Source organism: Myotis myotis, unplaced genomic scaffold (genome assembly GCF_014108235.1).
Source record: "Myotis myotis isolate mMyoMyo1 unplaced genomic scaffold, mMyoMyo1.p scaffold_m19_p_7, whole genome shotgun sequence".
NCBI classification, from domain to species: domain Eukaryota; kingdom Metazoa; phylum Chordata; class Mammalia; order Chiroptera; family Vespertilionidae; genus Myotis; species Myotis myotis.
In genome coordinates, this window is record NW_023416379.1 from 77,573,772 (window position 1) to 77,593,308 (window position 19,537).

Sequence of the window (19,537 nt, forward strand, 5' to 3'; positions counted from 1 at the left end):
GAAGACCGGTCCTCTCCTCGGGGGGGAAGGTCGTCCTCTTCGACCGAGCGCGCAGCTTCGGGAGGGACGCACATGGATCGGTGAGGGAGGAGGGGGACACCCGCCTAGCCAGCCAGATCAGCCGAATCAACCCTGGCGATCAATGGGGTGACAGATGTCGCAGCCAGATCGCCCTCACATCCGAAGGCAATGGCTGCTCACGGGCTATATAAACCTGGCCAGATTTGTGGCTTTACACATAGGACGAGATTTTTGCCCTACCAGAGCTGTAGTAAGAATTATTCATTAAAGTTCAAATCTAAATAACACTGTAAAGCACATGTAATCTCTCAAAATGCCAAAATTAATGTTAAAACTGCTTGAATTTGAGCTGTTTTATATTATCCAGAATGCCTTGCAGATGGGTGGGAGCATGCTAAACACTGCCTTTTCGATTGGTGAAATCTTCCCGGAGCCTCGCCCACCGGTAGCGCCTCCTCCCAGCCAGCTGGTCCCGCCCCGCTGCTGGCTGCGCGCAGTGCGCTTTGTGCTACTCCGGGTGCTGGTAGCGGGCTCCAGGTCTGTGTCCCTCCTGTCGCCCCCACCCGTCTTTTCCCTTCTTTTTGTTTATCCTTCTCTCTGTTCTCTCGGCTCCGAACTCGATTATTCCACCATCCATCCCTCAATCCCCCAACCCTTCTCTTGTCTCCCTCCCCCCTCTTGTCCTTCCCGCCCCGCCTTCGTCTTGGTAGATGTGGGCCCCCTGACTGCAGTTGGGGTCGCCATTGGCTCAGTGTGCGTATTTTTATTAACTAGCGCTGGGGAGTCTGAATCCATTGACGGAAGAAACTGGGCTCGGATCCTCCCCGGGCGGGGCGGGGTGGCCGCTGTGGCCCAGCTTGGGCCGAGCGGGCACGCGGGGTACCCGAGTCCAGCCTGGGTGGCCTGGGCGCACTCGATGGGGTCAGGGCTCACCGCCCAGCGGGGGCGGGGGAGGTGCTGGATCGGGGGCAGCTACCGCACGCGTGACGATGGACGCACATGTTGCAATGCTCGGCCTGTCCACCTTCCAGTTTCTGTGATAATCAAATATGATGGTGCGTGTGAAAGTACGACTTCTTTGCAGACGTGCCAGTGGGTGTAGAATTCTCGGCGACCCTCCGCGTCTGGCCTCTGCGGGCCGAATTTGGGAAATCTTAAGATTTTCAAGCTCAAAGTATAAGATGATTTGAATCTGTGAAATACGGTGTTAGCACAGATGTCTTGGCCACCAATGGTCCCAGCGTCCCAAGATCCAAACAAGACATCCTAGAAACAATATGAGAGCCGGGGTATTTTGTTTTGTTTTAAGGTTTTAAAATGGTGGAAGGTTTTAATGAGTGAGGGGAAAGGGAAACGCAGTAAAAATAAGCCAGTTTCCTGTGCCCCGGTGGTGAATACTCATTGAGCCCCCAGCACCGGGTTGAGGACACGAATGAGATGCTGCGTGTGTTTTTCAGAAAGCCTCAAAGACCGCCATGGCTGAGAAGAAGCCCAAGCTCCACTACCCCAACGGGAGAGGCCGGATGGAAACCGTGCGATGGGTTTTGGCTGCCGCTGGAGTCGAGGTACCTTCCATGCTGTTTCTTCACAGATTTGTCTTACACCTTTGAGACTTTAGAGGAGAACATACACGGGGGAGCCCTGAGGTAGTCCTTTCCCTCAGAGGATTCCTTCCTTTCCATCTTTTTCCCCCTGTATAAATGGTATGTAGTGGATGGGTTTCTGTTTTGCTTTTACTTAATCATTGGCTTCTGATCTACCACCAATAAATATTTATTAGTAAGGAGAAAAGGAATGAACCTGACATTTGCCAACGACTCCCAGATTTTTGTTGATTATACGAGGTCCCCGGAAATTTCTTGTCTGCACAGTGTTTTTGTTCTGTTCTTTTAGCTTCTTACAGGAATTTTCAGGTAGGAACAAAGGCAGAGAGGACATTGCCATGAATTCTATGTACCGTTCACCCAGCCTCAAGAATCGGTTAACTTGGTGATTACCAAAGGGAAAAGGGGGTTAAGGGGTGGTACAATAAAGTAAAGGGGGAAATAAATGGTGACCGACACACAATATAATATGCAGATGATGTATTATACAGTTGTACACCTGAAACCTATATAATTTTATCAACCAATGTCACCCCAATAAGTTCAATAAAAAATTTTTAAAAATCATCAACTTTATGCTAACTTGTTTTATCTGCCTCCTCCCCTCCTTGTTTTTGGGGAGTATTTTAAAGCAAAATCTAAGCATCGTATCACATCATCAGTTTTTACCTCTAAAAGAGGAGGATTTTAAAACATGACCACAATACTGTTTTTACACCTTACAAAACTAACAATTCTTTATTATTATCTAGCACTCAGCCTCATTGTCTCAAACTGGTCTTTTTTTTTATAGTTAGTTTATTCCAGTCTGGATCTTAATCAGGCCCACACATTGCATTTGGTTCTATTTCCTTCAGTATTTTAAAAATCTTTAGCAGTTATCTCTGCATTTAAAAAAATGAACTATTTGGGAGAAATTTTAGATTTATAGCAGTTATAAAGACAGTGCTGAGCATTCCCCTATAACCATCACTCAGGTTCCCTTACTGATAACATCTTACATAACCACGACACGACTAAGAAACCAACATTGATGCATGACTAAACTACAGACTACTTGAATTTAGTTAGTGTTTCCACTAATGCCCTTTTTACTGTTCCAGGATCCAGCATTGTATTGAGTCATATGTTTTCTTAGTCTCCCTCCACCTGTGATAGTTTCTCCGTCTTTCCTTTATTTCATGACCTTGACAGTTTTGAAAAGAATTGGTCAGGTTTCTTGGAGAATCCTCCAGTTTGATACCCAAACTGGATGTCTGATATTTTTCTCATGATTAGATTGGGGTTCAGGGGAAGAACAGCACAGAGACGAAGTGCCCTTTCCATTGCATCACATTAGGGATTACATGATATTAACATGATTTCTCACTGGTGCTGTTAGCCTTGGCCACTTGGTGAAGGAGGTTCTGCCAGCTCCCTTGTAAAGTGGCCGTTTCCCCTCTTTTCTTGAGAAGCGCGTCATTTTTAGGGTGGGAATTAAGCTCCTCTTCCTGGGAGTATCTACATTTAGAATTCTTCTGTAAGGGAGTTTGTCTTTTCCCTCCACTTAATTATTTATTCAGTCATTTATTAATATCAGCATGAACTTAAGCATATTTATTTTTTCACTTTGGGTTATAATCCAGTAATATTTTACTTTGTTGCACAAATTGTCCCAGCTTTGGCCATTGGGACTTAGCCCCACTCCCTTTTCTTTTTTCCTCCCCCTTCATCAGTTTCTTACTTTCTGACAACAGGATGCTCCAGGCTCTTATATTTTCCTAGCCCTGGCCCTAGAACCAGGTTTTTCTCCAAGGAGCTCTGGTCCCTTTTATTTGAAAACTAGAGGCCCAGTGCATGAAATTCATGCACCGGTAGGGTCCCTAGCGGCTGCCGGCTGCCGGCCAGAGTCTCCCTCCCTCCCTCCCCCCGCCGCCCCCTGCTGCCTGCCACTGCCGCCTAGGGTGGGGCCGGCCAGGGGGAGGGCCCGAGGGCAGTTGGCCAGCCGGCCCCGCCCCCTGGTCGACCGCCTAGTTGAACTCCCGGTCAAGGGGACACTTTGCATATTAGGCTTTTATTATATAGGATGGTATTAACAGCCAAGATCTGGTTGTTAAGTATCTTCATTTGTTTCATGCCATTTATTTGTGGAAGAGCTGCCCTGTAAAATCACCCCCATTCTGCACTTAGCTAGCTGACTTACCCTCATTTTAACATGTTCCTCTTATTTTTTGTATTTCCTGCAAATGGCTAGTTGGATCCAGAGCTGTGATCAAATCCAGACTCCTTTTTTTCTTTCCATATTTATGTGTGTTTTCTTTCCCCCTGCCAGACTCCAACAGAAGGACACTGTGGACATATTTCTGTTGTATGCCATCAGGGAGCATGATGTCTGACTGTCTCCTTTCAACCATGCAGAGCTTGATCAGTGTGTTCCGGTGGCGTCAGCCTAATCCACAAGTTCCCCCCTTACCCATTCAGATAGTGGTTTTAGCAGCTGTTGATCTTCACCATTGCTGGGGATTACAAAATGACGATTTTTCTATCTCATTTCACCTGAATTTATTAACATGGTTGTCTTATAAAGAGAATTTTCTCACTCGTTAATGATTTAGTTACTTCCAAGTGCAGCTCATATAGGAAAGGCAAGATAAATGCTTGATTTGGTCTCCATCAATTTTCAGAATAATGAACTGTTACCCTGGCAACCTCCAAAGATGACAAATAAAGGTCCTTGAGTTTGGGGTTTTGGCTTCTTTGTGCACCATTATAACTCTCACACTGTGTCTTACAGTTTTCTAAATTAGTTGATATCAGTTTTATATACAACTAGTAGCCCGGTGCACCAAATTCTTACACATTAAAAGGGAATTAATTGCCCTAACTGGTTTGGCTCAGTGGATAGAGCATCAGCCTGCGGACTCAGGGTCCCAGGTTTGATTACGGTCAAGGGCATGTACCGTGGTTGCGAGCACATCCCCAGTGGGGAGTGTGCAGGAGGCAGCTGATGGATGTTTCTCTCTCATCGATATTTCTAACTATCCCTCTCCCTTCCTCTCTGTAAAAAATCAATAAAATATATTTTTTTAAAAAAGGGAATTAATTAGAGATATTTTAATATTGCTATTTGTGCTTTCTCTATAACAGAAGTGTGAGAGATGAAAGGAAATTAGTAAAATGTATATGAAAATAATATATAAATTTATTAATAAATAAACAGTAACAAAAGGAGCTGATTCCGTGAGGAAAGGGGCTCCGTCCTCCCTCCTGTCAAGGTCCGGGGTGCAGGAGAACGGGGTTCCTGGCTGGCAGGCCACTGACAGCAAGCTATCCAACAGCAGATTCTGTGAGAAATGGGGCTCCCTCCTTTCTACTGTCAGGGTCTGGTTTGAAGGTTGGCCATGCCCCCTGTTGGGCCAGACCCAGAGTTCTACCACGCCATGGCCTCCACCTCAGCAACCCAGGACTGACTGCTGCTGGGCACTCCTGATGCTCTGAGGGTAGGTTCTTCCCTCAGGCCACACGGGAAACAGCTGGGGAGGGCGCAGCCCTTGGCAAAACGACCCAGGATTCAGTGGGTCCACGCTCCGAGGTCAGGTTCCTGCCTCAAACCCCGCCCTCACTGGAAACAGCTCCAGGAAACAGCTCAGGAGAGGGCACAGCCATTGCCAAGACAACCCCTGCAGGACTGACTTCCGTTTGGTTGAGGCGATTCAGGTCGTGATGAACACCACCCATGGTTTTTATATAAGTAGATGCTGGTTTCTGACTTCTTTTGAGAAACTGGAAGATTTAATGACACTGGGCCCTCATTTGCACAGGCAGCATTGCTGAGCCTGAGCAAGGACTGCCACTGCAGCTGGGCCCTTGAAACACAGTCCCCCTCAGTCCCTGTTGTCTCAGGATGAATTTTCTAATTGTGTTAAGAGGGAGAGTGAACAAATTCTTGGTCCCATCACCTGAAGCTGGTCTGTTTATGTCATCTGTCTAACCCTATATGCTTCTGAATTTACAATTCTGGTTTATATAATAAGTTTTGAAATGGATGTCTTACTAGTATTTGTGTTATGTAGTATAATGCTTCATCACATCCTCTCTCTTCCTAATCTTCATTGTATCTTGCCCCTCCTGTTCTCCTATGAGTCAGGATTCTTGGTTTCATTGATGGAGACCCAACCCGAAATGAATTCAACAAAACAAGAACACAGGTCACGTGACCAACCTATCCTAGACCAATGGTAGTGGGCAGGTAGATGGGACGGAATAATTAGCCCAGAGTGGCTCTTAGGCTCGCCCCTTTGCCCAGGGTGGAAGGAGCTTGATTGGCCTCCCTCACTGGGGCTGACCACATGGCTTACAGGAGCAATTCCCAAAGGGTGATATTTGGAAGCGCTCCCTCCATGTCTTTGCCAAAGGACATTTTTAGCTAAGTTTGTGCTCATACAGATCGAAACAATCGGGAGGGATGGGCTGGCAGCCAGTGGATGAGTTTGTGAGTCCCAGTGTTACAGTATCCGGCTGAGTCCGCTGCGTACGGCACACACATCTGTGTAAACAGGTAGCAACCTGCTGAAAGGCAGCAGGTCCTCACTCAGGAGTCAGCATCCTCCATCTCAGTCACTGGTCCAAGTCCTTGGGCATTGCTCTGTGCTGGATGTTGCTTCACAACTGCCAGGGCTCCACTTGCCTGAAGACCCCTGCCCCCAGCCCAGATTCCAGCCAGATCCCCTTGTTCAGAGGGGAATCAACACACATAAAAGAGAAGACTTAAGGGCTACGAGCTCCTAATGCAGGACTTGTGGTAATTCACTTGAAGAACTGAGCGAGTGTTGAACAAGTGAGTGCTGTGGTGTGGGAAGGGCAGTTCTCTGAAGTTAGGGAGCAGAGACAACTGACTGTAGATGGAAACCCAGCCCACGGCAGTAATTGGACTAGAGTTGCCCAGGTCCTTCCAAGCTCGACCTGATTTTTTCCTTCCCTCTCTGTCCCACCCTCTCATCTCCCCTCCAGTGCCATTTCCTTCTTACTGGCCAGTAGTTTTACAGAGCTTGACGTGAGCCAGTTCTTCTAGTACAGTGGTCGGCAAACTCATTAGTCAACAGAGCCAAATATCAACAGTACAACGATTGAAATTTCTTTTGAGAGCCAAATTTTTTAAACTTAAACTATATAGGTAGGCACATTGTTATTAACTTAATTAGGGTACTCCTAAGCTGGCCTTTGCTAAAAACGTCCTCAATCTGATTGAGGTACATTTCAATTGCCACGAAGTTTCAATCGCACTGTACGTGCGCGCCCGCACATGGTATTTTGTGGAAGAGCCACACTCAAGGGGCCCAAGAGCTGCATGTGGCTCTTGAGCCGCGGTTTGCCGACCACTGCTCTAGTGAGAGCACACACCGTGCATGTCCCAGAAATCCCAAACCAGGACCAGAACCACTGGGAAGGCCTTGTCTTTAAAATGCACGATTCTGGAGCCAGTTCTCCCGCAGGAAGGACGTTGGTGTGGGGGAGAATATAACTACCGTGTCTTTCAGTGCTTGGCCAAAACCTCAGATGCATGGCCTTCTAGCCAAGCGTCTGCGATTTCATATTGTTGGAGCCATCATTGTATCCCTAGGGCTTGCAGCTTTTATTAGTTTGGATGGCTGAACCAAGAAAGAAGGCATCTGCAGATTTCTACAGAAACTGTGATTCATGAAAGATTTAGAGGAGACGAGGAAGGCTGGCTTCTGTCAGAGCAAAGTGATCTTGTAATGTAAGGAATTTCTTTGGGTTGAATTCCATGGAAGTTTGTCGCTGACCTGTGTTCCTGAACTATGAAACATGAATATTTGAGCTAAGGAAGAGTTTCTCTTGATAAATAAGCAATGAAATACTGTGGCAGGGGGTGGGGGGAGGCGGGCGTGGAATAAAACTAAAATGTACGATTCTGGGGTCTCTAAGCTACTGAAGATGGGCCTGGGGTCGGACGCCCCCTCCCATATTTCCCATGTGTTCTAAATGGTCATGGTCATAAGTTCTGAGAGCAGTCGTATGGAGGGAGTACCCCTAGAACCATATCTGACCAGCCGGGCGTTTGGACAAATGCCCAGAACATTGCTGGCCTGAGCACCAGATAGAGTGTCTGTCTGCAGGGGCACTGAGGCCCCTCTCCTCACACCACGGGGACCCTGGCGAATAGCAGAAGCTCCTCTACACCCCATGTCCCAGTTCTCCCCCAAGGTCAGCTGGTTGAGACAGAGGGGCACTGCTGATTCTGGGTGGGTCAGCTCCGCCGGCCCTTGGCTGATCGGGAGCAGCACAGGGACACAGTGGGAGGAGGCCTCTTCCTGACATGAAGTCCTGTTAGAACATTTTAGAATGTCAAGAGAAGAAGAACTTGTTTTCACTCTATTTCTCTCCACGCTGCCCCAAACTTTTTAATTTGAAAGCGTTCACACCTACAGAAAAACTGTAATAGTACAATGGACACCTTTCAACTAAACTTGTTAGCAGTTTACCACATTTGCTTTCTCCCTTCCTCCCTCTCTGCTTCTGCTTCCTTCAGTCCTCTGAAAGTAAGTTGCAGACATCAGCACATATCTTCTTCCTGAGAATAAACTGTTCTAAAAACCACAATATCATTGTCACAACTAAGAAAAGTAACGCTCACTTTACAATATCTAATATACAATACCTGCTGTCCCCCAAATGTCTCTGTATCTCCTATATATTTGTGTAGCAGTTATAGCTGTCCCCTGTACCGCCCCATCCAGGATCGAATCAAGATTCAGGCTTTGGGTTGTTAAGTCTCTTTTCATCTAGAACAGTACCTGCTCTCCCCGTTCCCACCCCCATGTTCTTGACTCTTTGAAAGAATCCAGGCCATTGATGTTGCAGAATTCCCACATTCTGGATGTGCTTGGTTTTCACCTCCGGGTTCAGTGTTTTGGGCAGTGTTTTCACAGCGCTATTGTAACCGTCTCATAGCAGCAAGGACAGGACAGCTCAGAGTGTCCCTCAGTGGGCAGCTAAGTCTGACCACTTGGTTGGCGAGATGGTGAGACCTCCGGATCTCTCCATTGCAAAGAAACGCTCTTCCTTTGTCATAATGAAGTAACGCGTGGGGAATACTTTGAGATTGTGTGAATAGTCTGTGCCCATGGCCCAGTAATTTCATTGTCGGTCGCAAATTAGCTTTTTTCTAATTTTATTAATTAGCCATAATTATACATTAACTAGCATAACTAGCACTAATCCTGATATATATATATAAATTCTGATTTATATATATATAAACTTTCTTCTCCCCCCACCCCCTTTTTAGTATCATCATTCTGGACAGGGTGTTTTTTTGGTTTGTGTGTATTATAATCCATAAGTGACATCACTGTTTTTGATGCTTGAGTTGTCCCAGACTTGGCCAGGGAATGACCCGCAGGTAGGGTCCTGAGTGCCTTTGCCTTTGCCTTTGTCACAGCTCTTAGTCTGTGAGCGTCCCTATTCCCTGACGTGACAGAATCCACCATTTCTCCCAGGAGCCCTGGTCTCTTTAGCGCGCAGTGATCTTTAGAAACCAAGGTGTGGGTACAGCGTGTGCTCTTTCCCTGGGACTTGGCAGCAGTTTAACTTGGAGTTTGCAGTCTTGAACCTGTAGTGACATGTACCTTTTCTTTTTTACAATTTAGTTCGAGGAAGAATTTTTGGAAACGAAAGAACAGCTGCAGAAACTGCAGGACGGTGAGTGTGGAGAGGAGATGACTCGGTAATGCTGGTTTGTTGTTTTTTTAAAAAGAGCTGACATTCATGTGGAAGGGCGAAGACCCTGGACACTGAACATTCAGGACAGTGTCCTAACCAGACCAGCAAGAGGGAAAAACAGCTGAAACGGCGAGGAAGTCGCTTCTACAAGAGCTGAAGGGAGAGAGCAGTTCTTCGTTCCACCCACATAAGCCCTTCTCCATCCCTCTCTCCTCCCCCCGCCCTCCTCCAAACTCCTTTACCCCTTCCTCTGTCTTCATCATCCCTTCCCTCCTCATCTTCCTTGCCCCGCCTCCTTCTCCTCCCCTAAATTCTCTGAGGCATGGGCCTGCGAATACCAAACAAATGGAATCAATAAAAGGCCCGCATTAACACCTGGTCAGCCCTACCCCCTCCACACCCAGGCCCCCTAAGAAATACCCAGCCTCCCTCCCAACCTCAGGACCCCCTTGTGTGGGACCAGCTGTACAGGCTGCAATGCCACCTGTCGAGCACCCCGAGGCACGTGCTGAGTGCTCATGGCCTCTCCACCCCTACAGGCCCCCAGCCGTGGGGTCCCTGTACTTGCATCCCTCCCTGGGGTTTACAGTGTTTGATGCAGGTTTGTTGAAGAAAGTGCTGGGTTACGTTCTGACGGGTGACAGCTAACTTGGTAGTCCGTGGTCTGTGGCTGTGAAAGAGACAAGCCCACGGGTGGCCCTGAGTGGCAGTTGGGGATTCAGGTGGCGTGGTCAGGCTGCCGCAGGCAGTGCAGCCAGGAGATCATCCTGCAGGGAGGGGAATGTTCTCTTCTGCGCTGGCCAGTGCAGGAGCCACTGGCCTCTGTGCCTACTGAGCGCTTGAAATGTGTCTCGTGTAACTAAGGAGCCAAATTTTCAAATTTTCATTAATTTAAATGTAGGCTTCACTAGACACGTACAGCTACTAGCTACTGTTATTGGCCCGCATAGCTCTGAAGAAATGTCTTTACTCCATTTCTACCCCCTTGTCACTGTGGGGAGGTGTTTTTCCAGGGCTGAAAATGAAAGGGGCAAGTTTCGAACAAAGCGAGTTTTCAGGCTTCTTTAAAAAAATATATATTTTTATTGATTTCAGAGAGGAAGGGAGAGGGAAGGAGAGATTGAAACTTCAATAATGAGAGAGAATCATCGATTGGCTGCCTCCTGCACAGCCCACACTGGGGGTCAAGGCCGCACCCGGGCATATGCCCTGACTGGGAATCGAACCGTGACTTCCTGGTTCATGGGTCGACGCTCAACCACTGAGCCACGCCGGCTGGGCCAGGCTTCTCTTATGGCTAAATCTGCTCCCCCGAATGAAGTTGAGGTTACCTGTCTGTCATCAGGGGGTTTTATACCATTTCCTAAGGCTGTGTGGCCCCACTGTCCTTTTTTATTCCCCAAAGCACTTTCTTAGGGGTCAGGGGACAGGGAAGAGATCACCTCTAACTCTGGGCTCCCTTCTCAGGTAACCACCTGCTGTTCCAGCAAGTGCCAATGGTTGAAATTGACGGCATGAAGTTGGTGCAGACCCGGAGCATTCTCCACTACATCGCGGACAAGCACAATCTCTTCGGCAGGGACCTCAAGGAGAGAACCCTGTAATGTGGCCCCTCTTGAGTGTTGTCACGTGTCAGCTTACTGATCCTTAGCTGATCTGCAGTCCTTGCAGCACCCTGTTTACACTATGTCTTGGGTCACTAGTGTGGACAGGGAATGGACACCTGGAATGGTCATGAAGACCAGTTGGGAAATCAGTACAGAGCATCCGAGTAAAATGATAGAAAGGAACTGAATTCAGATAGTGGAGCCGGTATCGGGAGTGTGATAGTTGCAGGTTTCAACATCTTTAAACACTTGGATAACACTTTTTATTTTTCTTGCAAACCTATTACCATTGAGTGTTAGGAATAGGCAGCTGCTGTGACATCTGAGGCCTGGGACACTGTGCCTTGAATTATAATTTGAATTCAGAGCCTGGTCCTTGTACCTCCCGGATGCATGGCCCCAGGCAGTGTGTTAAGCTGGAATCCTGATGAGTGTCCTGTGCAGTGGGGGTAATGACAGCACATTCCTCATAATGTCATGGGATTCAGTGAACTCACAGCTGCAGAGTGTTTAGCACCATGCCTGATGCATACCAAGCATTCCAGAAGTGGTATCCACTCTTTTTTTATAAATGTGGCGTTCCACCCACACTGCACGTGTGTGGAGTGAGAGTGAAGGAGTAGGGACTGGGGAGAGAGGGCTGTCATGGCTATTGTGCCATCTGATTTGTACAGATTTTCCTGAAAGACTTTTCTGAATTATAACTAGAATTGGTTGCAACGTTCCTCATAAGAGACAGGTGTAGATACATGTTCTTGGTACTTCAGATGCCAGAGCCTTATGGGGAAAAAGCATTCTGAATTCTTAGTTGTGGAAGCTGGTGAGTGCTAAGAGGGGGAAACTAAGAAACCTGCTTTTTCGTTTTAAGGATTGACATGTATGTGGAGGGGACGCTGGATCTGCTGGAGCTGATTATCATGCACCCTTTCCTGAAGCCAGACGATCAACAGAAGGAAGTGGTTAGCATGGCCCAGAAGGCTATTCTTCGGTACTTCCCTGTGTTTGAAAAGGTAGGTGGCGGAGAAGCCTATGAAAAGAGCATAACCAGACCACCAGGGAGCTGCCACCAATGCCCCTTCCAGCTCAGGACAGTGTGAAGCTGAGCCCTGTTGGACTAAGCCGGCTCGACCCCTGAGAGCTGACAGTAGCCCTGAGCACAAAGCCAGGGTGGCGTGGAGCTCTCAGACCCCTGGGACCACATTGTTCAGAAGTCTGGGGGAACCTGGGCTCACCACATGGTGTGTCATCATTCCTCACGTTCACCCGGTAAACCCCCCCCCCCCCCCCCCCCCCCCCCCGTGTAAGATACAGACCAGCAGAAACTCCCTAATCTCTTCCCTCTTTCATGCCATGGACGTTTGCCGAACGGCGTTGTATCAGACATCCTACTTAACAGTTTGATGTGAAGAGAAGAACCACTGCGCTTTATTTCCATTTGCTCTTTTTTCTGTTTTGTAATTTACCTGGTCTTACTGCTTTTCTGAACTTCAAACTCCTTTTTCTTAGCTGAGAGGAATTGTGTTTGAATGTTTCAAGTAAAAAAACACACAGAAGAAGACAATGTAAAAATATGGACTTGGCAAACGTCCTCTGGCCATCTTCATGGAATTAGATCTGAGAAGGGGAGGTATTTCCTGGGTGTTTCTGCCACTTGCTCTCATGCTCTCTTGCCCACGGGCACTTCGTGAATGTAAAATATGCTAATGCAGAAATGTGGAGTGACATGGGAGGAGCAGGTGCCTTGGGGAAAGGCTGTTGCTGGTTCTTATGTCCCTGTGGCCCAGATAGTGTCAGGGCTCCTCCCAACACGTGAGCTAAAAATGGTTACCCCTCTTTGATACATAATGAAGCAGAATCACTGAGATGGAGTGAGGTGCCTGGGGAGGAGAGCTGGGAATGAAACTCAGCCCTCGGACTGCAAATGCCGCATTCGTTGTGCTCCCCCACTCTGGCTGCACTGGCTCTTTGATTTGGAATCATGTGCAGGGTCCCTGTCAGTCATACACACCACACACACATCCTCACGCTCGCGAGCATCCGAGAGTTCTCTGCCAACGGGATCTTCCCTCTTCTACCGAGGTTCCTATGACTCTGCACCTATATGGTATTCTCTGATGAGAGCAAGATCAACTCTCACGCTTCTCATTGTTTCTGGCTTAGAAGCTTCACAAGGAAGCCTGCTTTTTTATAGTGACATCCAGTCGATCACTACGAGTGCTGATGTTTGTACAAATCACTGGCAAACAAGATCAGACTCCTTGGCGAGGATCTATAGCTTATTTCTTACAGCGCTCCCCACCTTCCCCAGCCTCCTGAATTCACGAGGGCTATATCATTTCTGTAGGTATATTTATGGAATCGATGTATTCTTTGAAAGCATAAATCCAGAATTAATATGCCCTTCCCCTTTACAGTGTTTCATTCTGATAAAAAGTAGATATTTCACGGTGCTGTCATTTCTATACCTTCTGTCCACGCACATTCTGATATAGGGAGCTTCCTGTTAGTTGATGTTATTAATAAAGAGATGAAAGGATAAGGCCGGGGTGTCACCCCTTCTCAGATGTGGCACTGGTTCGAAAGCTTCGTCGGCTTCTCTGTGTAGAGTACTGTGACCATTGCAGAACACTTACTCCTGCAGGTTCTGAGGGAGCATGGACAAAGGTTCCTCGTGGGCAATCAGCTGAGCCTTGCAGACGTGGTTCTACTCCAGACCATTTTGGCTCTAGAGGAGAAAATCCCCAATATCCTGGCTTCATTTCCTCACCTCCAGGTAAACAAAAGCACATCTTAGAAGACTGGCTCAGAACTTTTAGGCCTGCCTTCGGTGTCTGTTGATTGGTTGGCTGTGTGTGTGTGTGTGTGTGTGTAACTTTTTTAGAGTCTTCTAGTTGGTAAAATGAAATGAAGGTACAGGCTTGAAATTGTTTTTCCACTCCCCAGATCTGTAGAGATGAAATATCATTTATCTTAGTTTTGTTCCATAACTACACTCTTGGGACGATTCCTAGAGTTAGCCAATAAGGACTTGCCATAGAAGTCATCACACGGACAGGGTGCTCCTCGGCTGTTCCTGCTCAGCGTACTGACAGGGAGGGCATGAGCATCCGCATCAAAAACAGTCTCCTCACCAGGGCATGGCCCCCTGTCTCGGAAGTCATGTGTCAAACTGGAAATGCCCAAGCCTGGGTTCTGAGGGTGAATAAGAGGCACCCTGAACATCATCTCAGAGTTCCCACCATTCCCCTCCCCAGACTTTCCAAGGAAAGACCTGCGTGTGGTTCAGCTTATTGCTCCCTGTTATTCTGGCAGGATTGAAGATAGAATTTTGAAGCAGAAAGGGGCTTTAAAAAATGAATCTTTTCCAAAGCCTTTACTATACATGTGAAGAAATAGAGACCCAGAGTAAAGAAGTCAGCAGCTGAGATGGCCCAGCTACTTGGTCCCTGAGTTTTGCCTGGAACCTTAGCCTATATCTGCAAGTCTGATGTGTTTTCCTCTACCCTGGGGTTGGCAAACTACAGCTCCCCACCCCAGGCCAAATCAGGCCGGCTACCTGATTTCATACAGCTTTTGAGCTAACAATGACTTTTGCATTTTTACATGGTTGGAAAAAGTGCCAAAAGAGTAATAATATTTCATGACACGTGAAATTATATGAAGTTCAAATTTCAGTGTCCATAGATAAGTTTTATTGGCACAAAGCCACACCCATTCATTTATGCATTGCCTACGCTACTTCCGTGCAACCATGGCAGAGTTGAGTAGTTCTGTGAGAGATAATGTATAGCCTGTAAAGCCTAAAATATTTACTAATTGGTCCTTTATGGAAAGATTGTCAACCCTGATATAGACCACTTTGACACATCTTTGGCCAAGTTGTCAAAGGCCAGGAAAGACACACACTTCATCTCCAAAGAGTAACACACATACTTTAAAAAAATCATTTTCTACCCAGCAAATGTGGCTCAGTGGTTGAGCATCGACCTATAAACCAGGTGGTTCAATTCCCAGTCAGGACACTTGCCTAGGATGCAGGTTTGATCCACAGTAGGGGGTGTGCAGGAGGCAACTGATCAATGATTCTTTCTCATTGATGTTTCTATCTCTCTCTCCCTCTCCCTTCCTCTCTGAAATCAATAAAAACATATTTTAAAAAATAATAATTCCAAATCCAGTAGGTATCATTCTGATATTCTAATCAGGACAACAATCATCCATTTAATGCATACATCCAGAAAATAAGAAAAAAAATATTTAACAAGGCAAATAGCCATTCTATAGTTTAACCATATGTGCATTCCTTCTTGAAGGCACAGAGATGAACATTGTTTAATTTGACTTGAATACCAATAGGTCCTTGAAGTAGCCTAGGGGCCTACTGGTGTTTTCCATCCATAATGCTAGTGACATGTGTTTAAGCCCCAGGCACTTGTGTGTAAATACAGTTTTAATCTCTGATCAGATCAAGCATCCATATTAAAGGACTTCAGAATCTAACACCAGATCTGAGTTTAATTGGTAAGATTTAACTCTATGAATGAAAAAAATGTTTTATTTCTTCCATTCCAGTTTACATAAATATCTGGTATCTGAGCCCTAGGCTACAAAAAAATACAACTGGCCATCTCTCGCACATAGCCCGAGAGAGGATTCATTAAAAAATAAATTTTTTAAAATTTTTTTTAATTGAAGCATCCATATTAAAGGACTTCAGAATCTAACACCAGATCTGAGTTTAATGTAATTCCTACATTAATTAAAGAGTTTTAAAAAGTCAAGAGTCACTACAATTTTATTATACATAATAAGTATAAACCCCACATAAATCTTTAAATGATAAATCCTAGGGAACAAGCTTTTCAATATTGGTATAATATTCAAAATTAGGTAGTACAAACATTTCAAATAAGTAATAAAAAGAAGATTGTCATATTCACATAGCGTTGACATGATTGGAATAGCTTTTTTAATATTAGTAACATGTATGCTTGTGTGTGTGTGCATACTTAATGAAGGCCGTGCTTTGTCTACAATCAACATTTAATAAATCCTAGCTTTTTAAGTAAATGACCTCTTTACTTTGAAAGATTTTATTAGAATAATTATATATAATGGATATACACTTCTACATATAGTTAAAAATTTTTACTGGATCAAATAGACTTTTTAAACAAAAATGTTTTTATTAATTTCAGAGAGAGGAAGGGAGAGGGAGAGAGATAGAAACATCAGTGATGAGAGAGAATCATCAATAGGCTGCCTCCCGCTCTCCCCTGCTGGGGATCCAGCCCACAACCCTGGCATGTACCCTGAGCAGGAATCGAATAGTGACCTCCTAGTTCACAGGTCAAAGCTCAACCACTGAGCCACACAGGCCAGGCTCAAATAGACTTTTTTCTCAGTTACTGATAATTGGTAAGATTTAACTCTATGAATGAAAAAAATGTTTTATTTCTTCCATTCCAGTTTACATAAATATCTGGTATCTGAGCCCTAGGCTACAAAAAATACAACTGGCCATCTCTCGCACATAGCCCGAGAGAGGATTCATTAGCTATTAGAAGTGAAAAAGTCCAAGAAAGCTGAATCTTAAAATCTAAATTGTACCATCTGATGACTTTTTAAAAACACTTTTATTTAAATGACTCATGCATTTTCTCTGGGCAGATCAATATATATATATATATATATATTTTTTTTTTTACAGAGAGGAAGGGAGAGGGATAAAGAGTTAGAAATATCATTGAGAGAGAAACATTTATCAGCTGCCTCCTACACACCTCCTACTGGGGATGTGCCCGCAACCAAGGTACATGCCCTTGACCGGAATCGAACCTGGGACCTTTCAGTCCACAGGCCAATGCTCTATCCACTAAGCCAAACCAGTTAGGGCCAGATCAATATTTTTAAGGTACTTCCCAAGTCTTTTTTCTTTTCCCTTTTTCTTTTTCTGTTTAAGCAAGTATCATAATCCTCTTCTACGTATCTTTTTAATATTGCTACCTGTGAAAAAAATTCACATTTTGGTGTGAACCGTGAGATTTGCATAAAACCTGGTCCAGATACCAGCCACTGTTGGCAGAGAGTATAAATAATCATACCAGGAGATCAGACCCTAAACAGATGCTGGGTTACAGTTCTGGTTGGATCCCTGTAGTAAATCCTTTCTGAACAAACTTTGATATATGGCCATTTTGAACAACCATATTTTCATAGTGACTCATACCTTTGTGGTCAACCTTGAACTTCTGTGTTTTCTGTTTTCAGGAGTACTCTGTGAAAGTAAGTAATGTCCCCACAATTAGGAAATTCCTTGAACCTGGCAGCAAGAAGAAGCCACCTCCTGATGAGATCTACGTGAGAACCGTCTACAACGTCTTTATGCCGTAAATCAACACCGATGTTTGTGAGTGAGAACTCGCCCCTAGAGATGGCTGTGTCCACACTAGTATCTTAGTTGATGCCAGGCTGCCTGATCCCCGCTCTGTCGTGGTGCTCTGTATAATTGTTCCTAAGTTGGGTCTTTCATGTCAAGGAGATCTCTTGTAGAAACATGGACATGTTTGTGTCCATTGGATAATTGTTAGGGGTCCTTTTTCTGAAAACCTTTGTGGAGAGGCTGACACTTATGTTAGATTTGATCTGAACTCATTTCCTGATAACAGAGTAGGGCAGGAGCTCAAGTTCTTCCCGGAGCTTCTTTTCACTTCTCCTTACCCCATTCTAAACCCCATCTGGTCTCTTCTCAATTTTTAGTGTTTAATAACAACAGAATATGTAGTGAGTATCTCTCTCTGAGCTATTATAAATCCATAGTAGTGATGAGTGCAGTTGATATTAGCCAAAATAAAGAATTTACAAATCATTGTCCTCTTGCTAGAATTTTTAAATTAAATTATTTGGAATCTACAATTACATGCTTCAAAAAGGTATAAAAGGCCATACAGTTGGAAGTATTCTTTTCAGCCTTGCCCCCAGCTACCTGGTTCTCCCTACAGGCAAACATAGGTATCATTTATATATCTTTCCAGTTATATTTTATATCTGTGTTAGAAAATATAAATGGATGTCACATTTGTCGTATTACTCAAATGTTCATTTGTAGGCTTGAACTTTTTTGCATTTCAGACTAACAGGATAGTTTATTCATGCTGCTTTACGCATGTGTTGTTTTTATATTAATTGAGCACCTATTATGTGCCAAGCAGGGTTCCAGGAGGCAGAACCCTAGAACAGAGTCCCTGCTTTAGGAAGATGTACCACACAGTTGGGGAGATCAATGTGTAAACAGCAGAAGTAATTTGGGGAAAGGCAGAAATTCTGGTTCTGGACTATCTAATACTCAGAAATTTAAAAACTAAGGAAAAGCACATTTTTTATGAGGGTTTATAGCAGGGACACATTCATCCCTTACTGCAGGAGGGGTTTTTGCTCGGATTAAAAAAATATATATATAGCCATGAGGTAATCATTAATGCCTATCACACTCATAGCAAGGGCCTTGGTGTTTTATTGGAGGAAAATCAAATGTAGACACCAAGTAGTTGTTTGTGTTCGCGCTTTCACAGTGTGAGCACTCTGTTGCCACACTAATATTTAGAATTTCTGGATGAGCAAGGGCTTGATGACACGTGTAGCATTGGACCAGGCCCCAGGAACAGAGAGAGACACCCAGGCTCCGGCTGGGATCCCGAGAGCAAGAGCCAAGGAAAAGAAGAAAGCGAGGGAGTATGTACGGAAAAGACTCACCCTTCCCAAAGGCCTGACCAAACACAGGTCTGACCTCTGCCTCTGGGAGGTGACCTCTAAGCCCTTGGAATGTCATGCCTGATAGTGTCTTTGTTTGCCTGGCTGCCTTACGCCAGCCAGATAGTAACTAACTGTGATTTGAGCCACAGCAATAATGCCATGGAGGGTGGGGGTTTGGGGTCTTGTGGTGTCAGCTCAACTATGGGGGAGCTAGAGTCGGATCAACCACATGGGCAGTCAATTATGCCCATGTGATGGAGCCCCAATAAAAATTCGGGACTCAAAACTTGGGTGGGCTTACTGGTTGACAATACTCCATGTCCCACATGGTTGCCAGGAGGAGTTCATGCGTCCACGGCTCCACAGAGAGGACGTCTGGAAGCTCAAGTTTGGACCCCCCTGGACCCCGTCCCGTGTGTCTCTTCCCCTGGCTGGTTTCCGTCTGTATCCTCTCTCTGTAATAAACCGTAGCCGTGAGTATAACAGCTTTCCGTGAGTTCTGTGAGTTCTTTGAGCGGCTTGACGAACCTCAGGGTGTTTTTTGGGGCACCCCCTTGAACTTGCAGTTGGTGTCAGAGTGAGGGTGGGCTTTTGGCCTGCTCCTTCTAACCTCTTCCGGGAAGAGAAACTTTTACACTCATTTGAAGACTAATTTACACCCTGGAGCCGGACATGGACATCATAGCACCCAGAGGTCTGTATTATGGAATTGTGTAGGATGGCAGCAAATTTGGACTATTGTATACCATTTCGATGTGATGTTACTCTCCAGTGCCACTGCCTGACAATATAAATCAAGGGTTTGCTGTATAGACCTTAGGCCATTTTGTA

The 19,537-nt window shown here is 45.4% G+C and overlaps 1 protein-coding gene across 3 annotated transcripts; it reads left to right on the forward strand.

Annotated features, from left to right (window-relative positions):
• The first annotated feature begins 479 nt into the window (after positions 1–479).
• LOC118660225 (glutathione S-transferase A4) lies at positions 480–19,194 on the forward strand. Of its 3 annotated transcripts, none has more exons than XM_036317380.1 (8): positions 480–558; positions 1,479–1,586; positions 9,275–9,326; positions 10,815–10,947; positions 11,823–11,964; positions 13,596–13,727; positions 17,225–17,363; positions 19,044–19,194. In XM_036317380.1, exons 2-7 carry the CDS (start codon positions 1,497–1,499, stop codon positions 17,345–17,347), a joined length of 672 nt encoding a protein of 223 aa, XP_036173273.1. In that variant the 5' UTR covers positions 480–558; positions 1,479–1,496; the 3' UTR covers positions 17,348–17,363; positions 19,044–19,194. The 3 variants fall into 3 exon arrangements, with proteins under 3 accessions (XP_036173273.1, XP_036173272.1, XP_036173271.1); XM_036317379.1 differs by lacking the exon at positions 480–558 and adding an exon at positions 1,056–1,076; XM_036317378.1 differs by lacking the exon at positions 480–558 and adding an exon at positions 1,284–1,310.
• Positions 19,195–19,537: the final 343 nt, after the last annotated feature.

What these genes read in the sequence shown, in the direction of transcription:
- LOC118660225 (XM_036317378.1), top strand. An exon ending in TGGCTGCCGCTGGAGTCGAG is followed by an intron (nt 1,587 to 9,274) that starts GTACCTTCCATG and finishes TTTACAATTTAG; the next exon opens with TTCGAGGAAGAATTTTTGGA. An exon ending in GACCTCAAGGAGAGAACCCT is followed by an intron (nt 10,948 to 11,822) that starts GTAATGTGGCCC and finishes TTTCGTTTTAAG; the next exon opens with GATTGACATGTATGTGGAGG.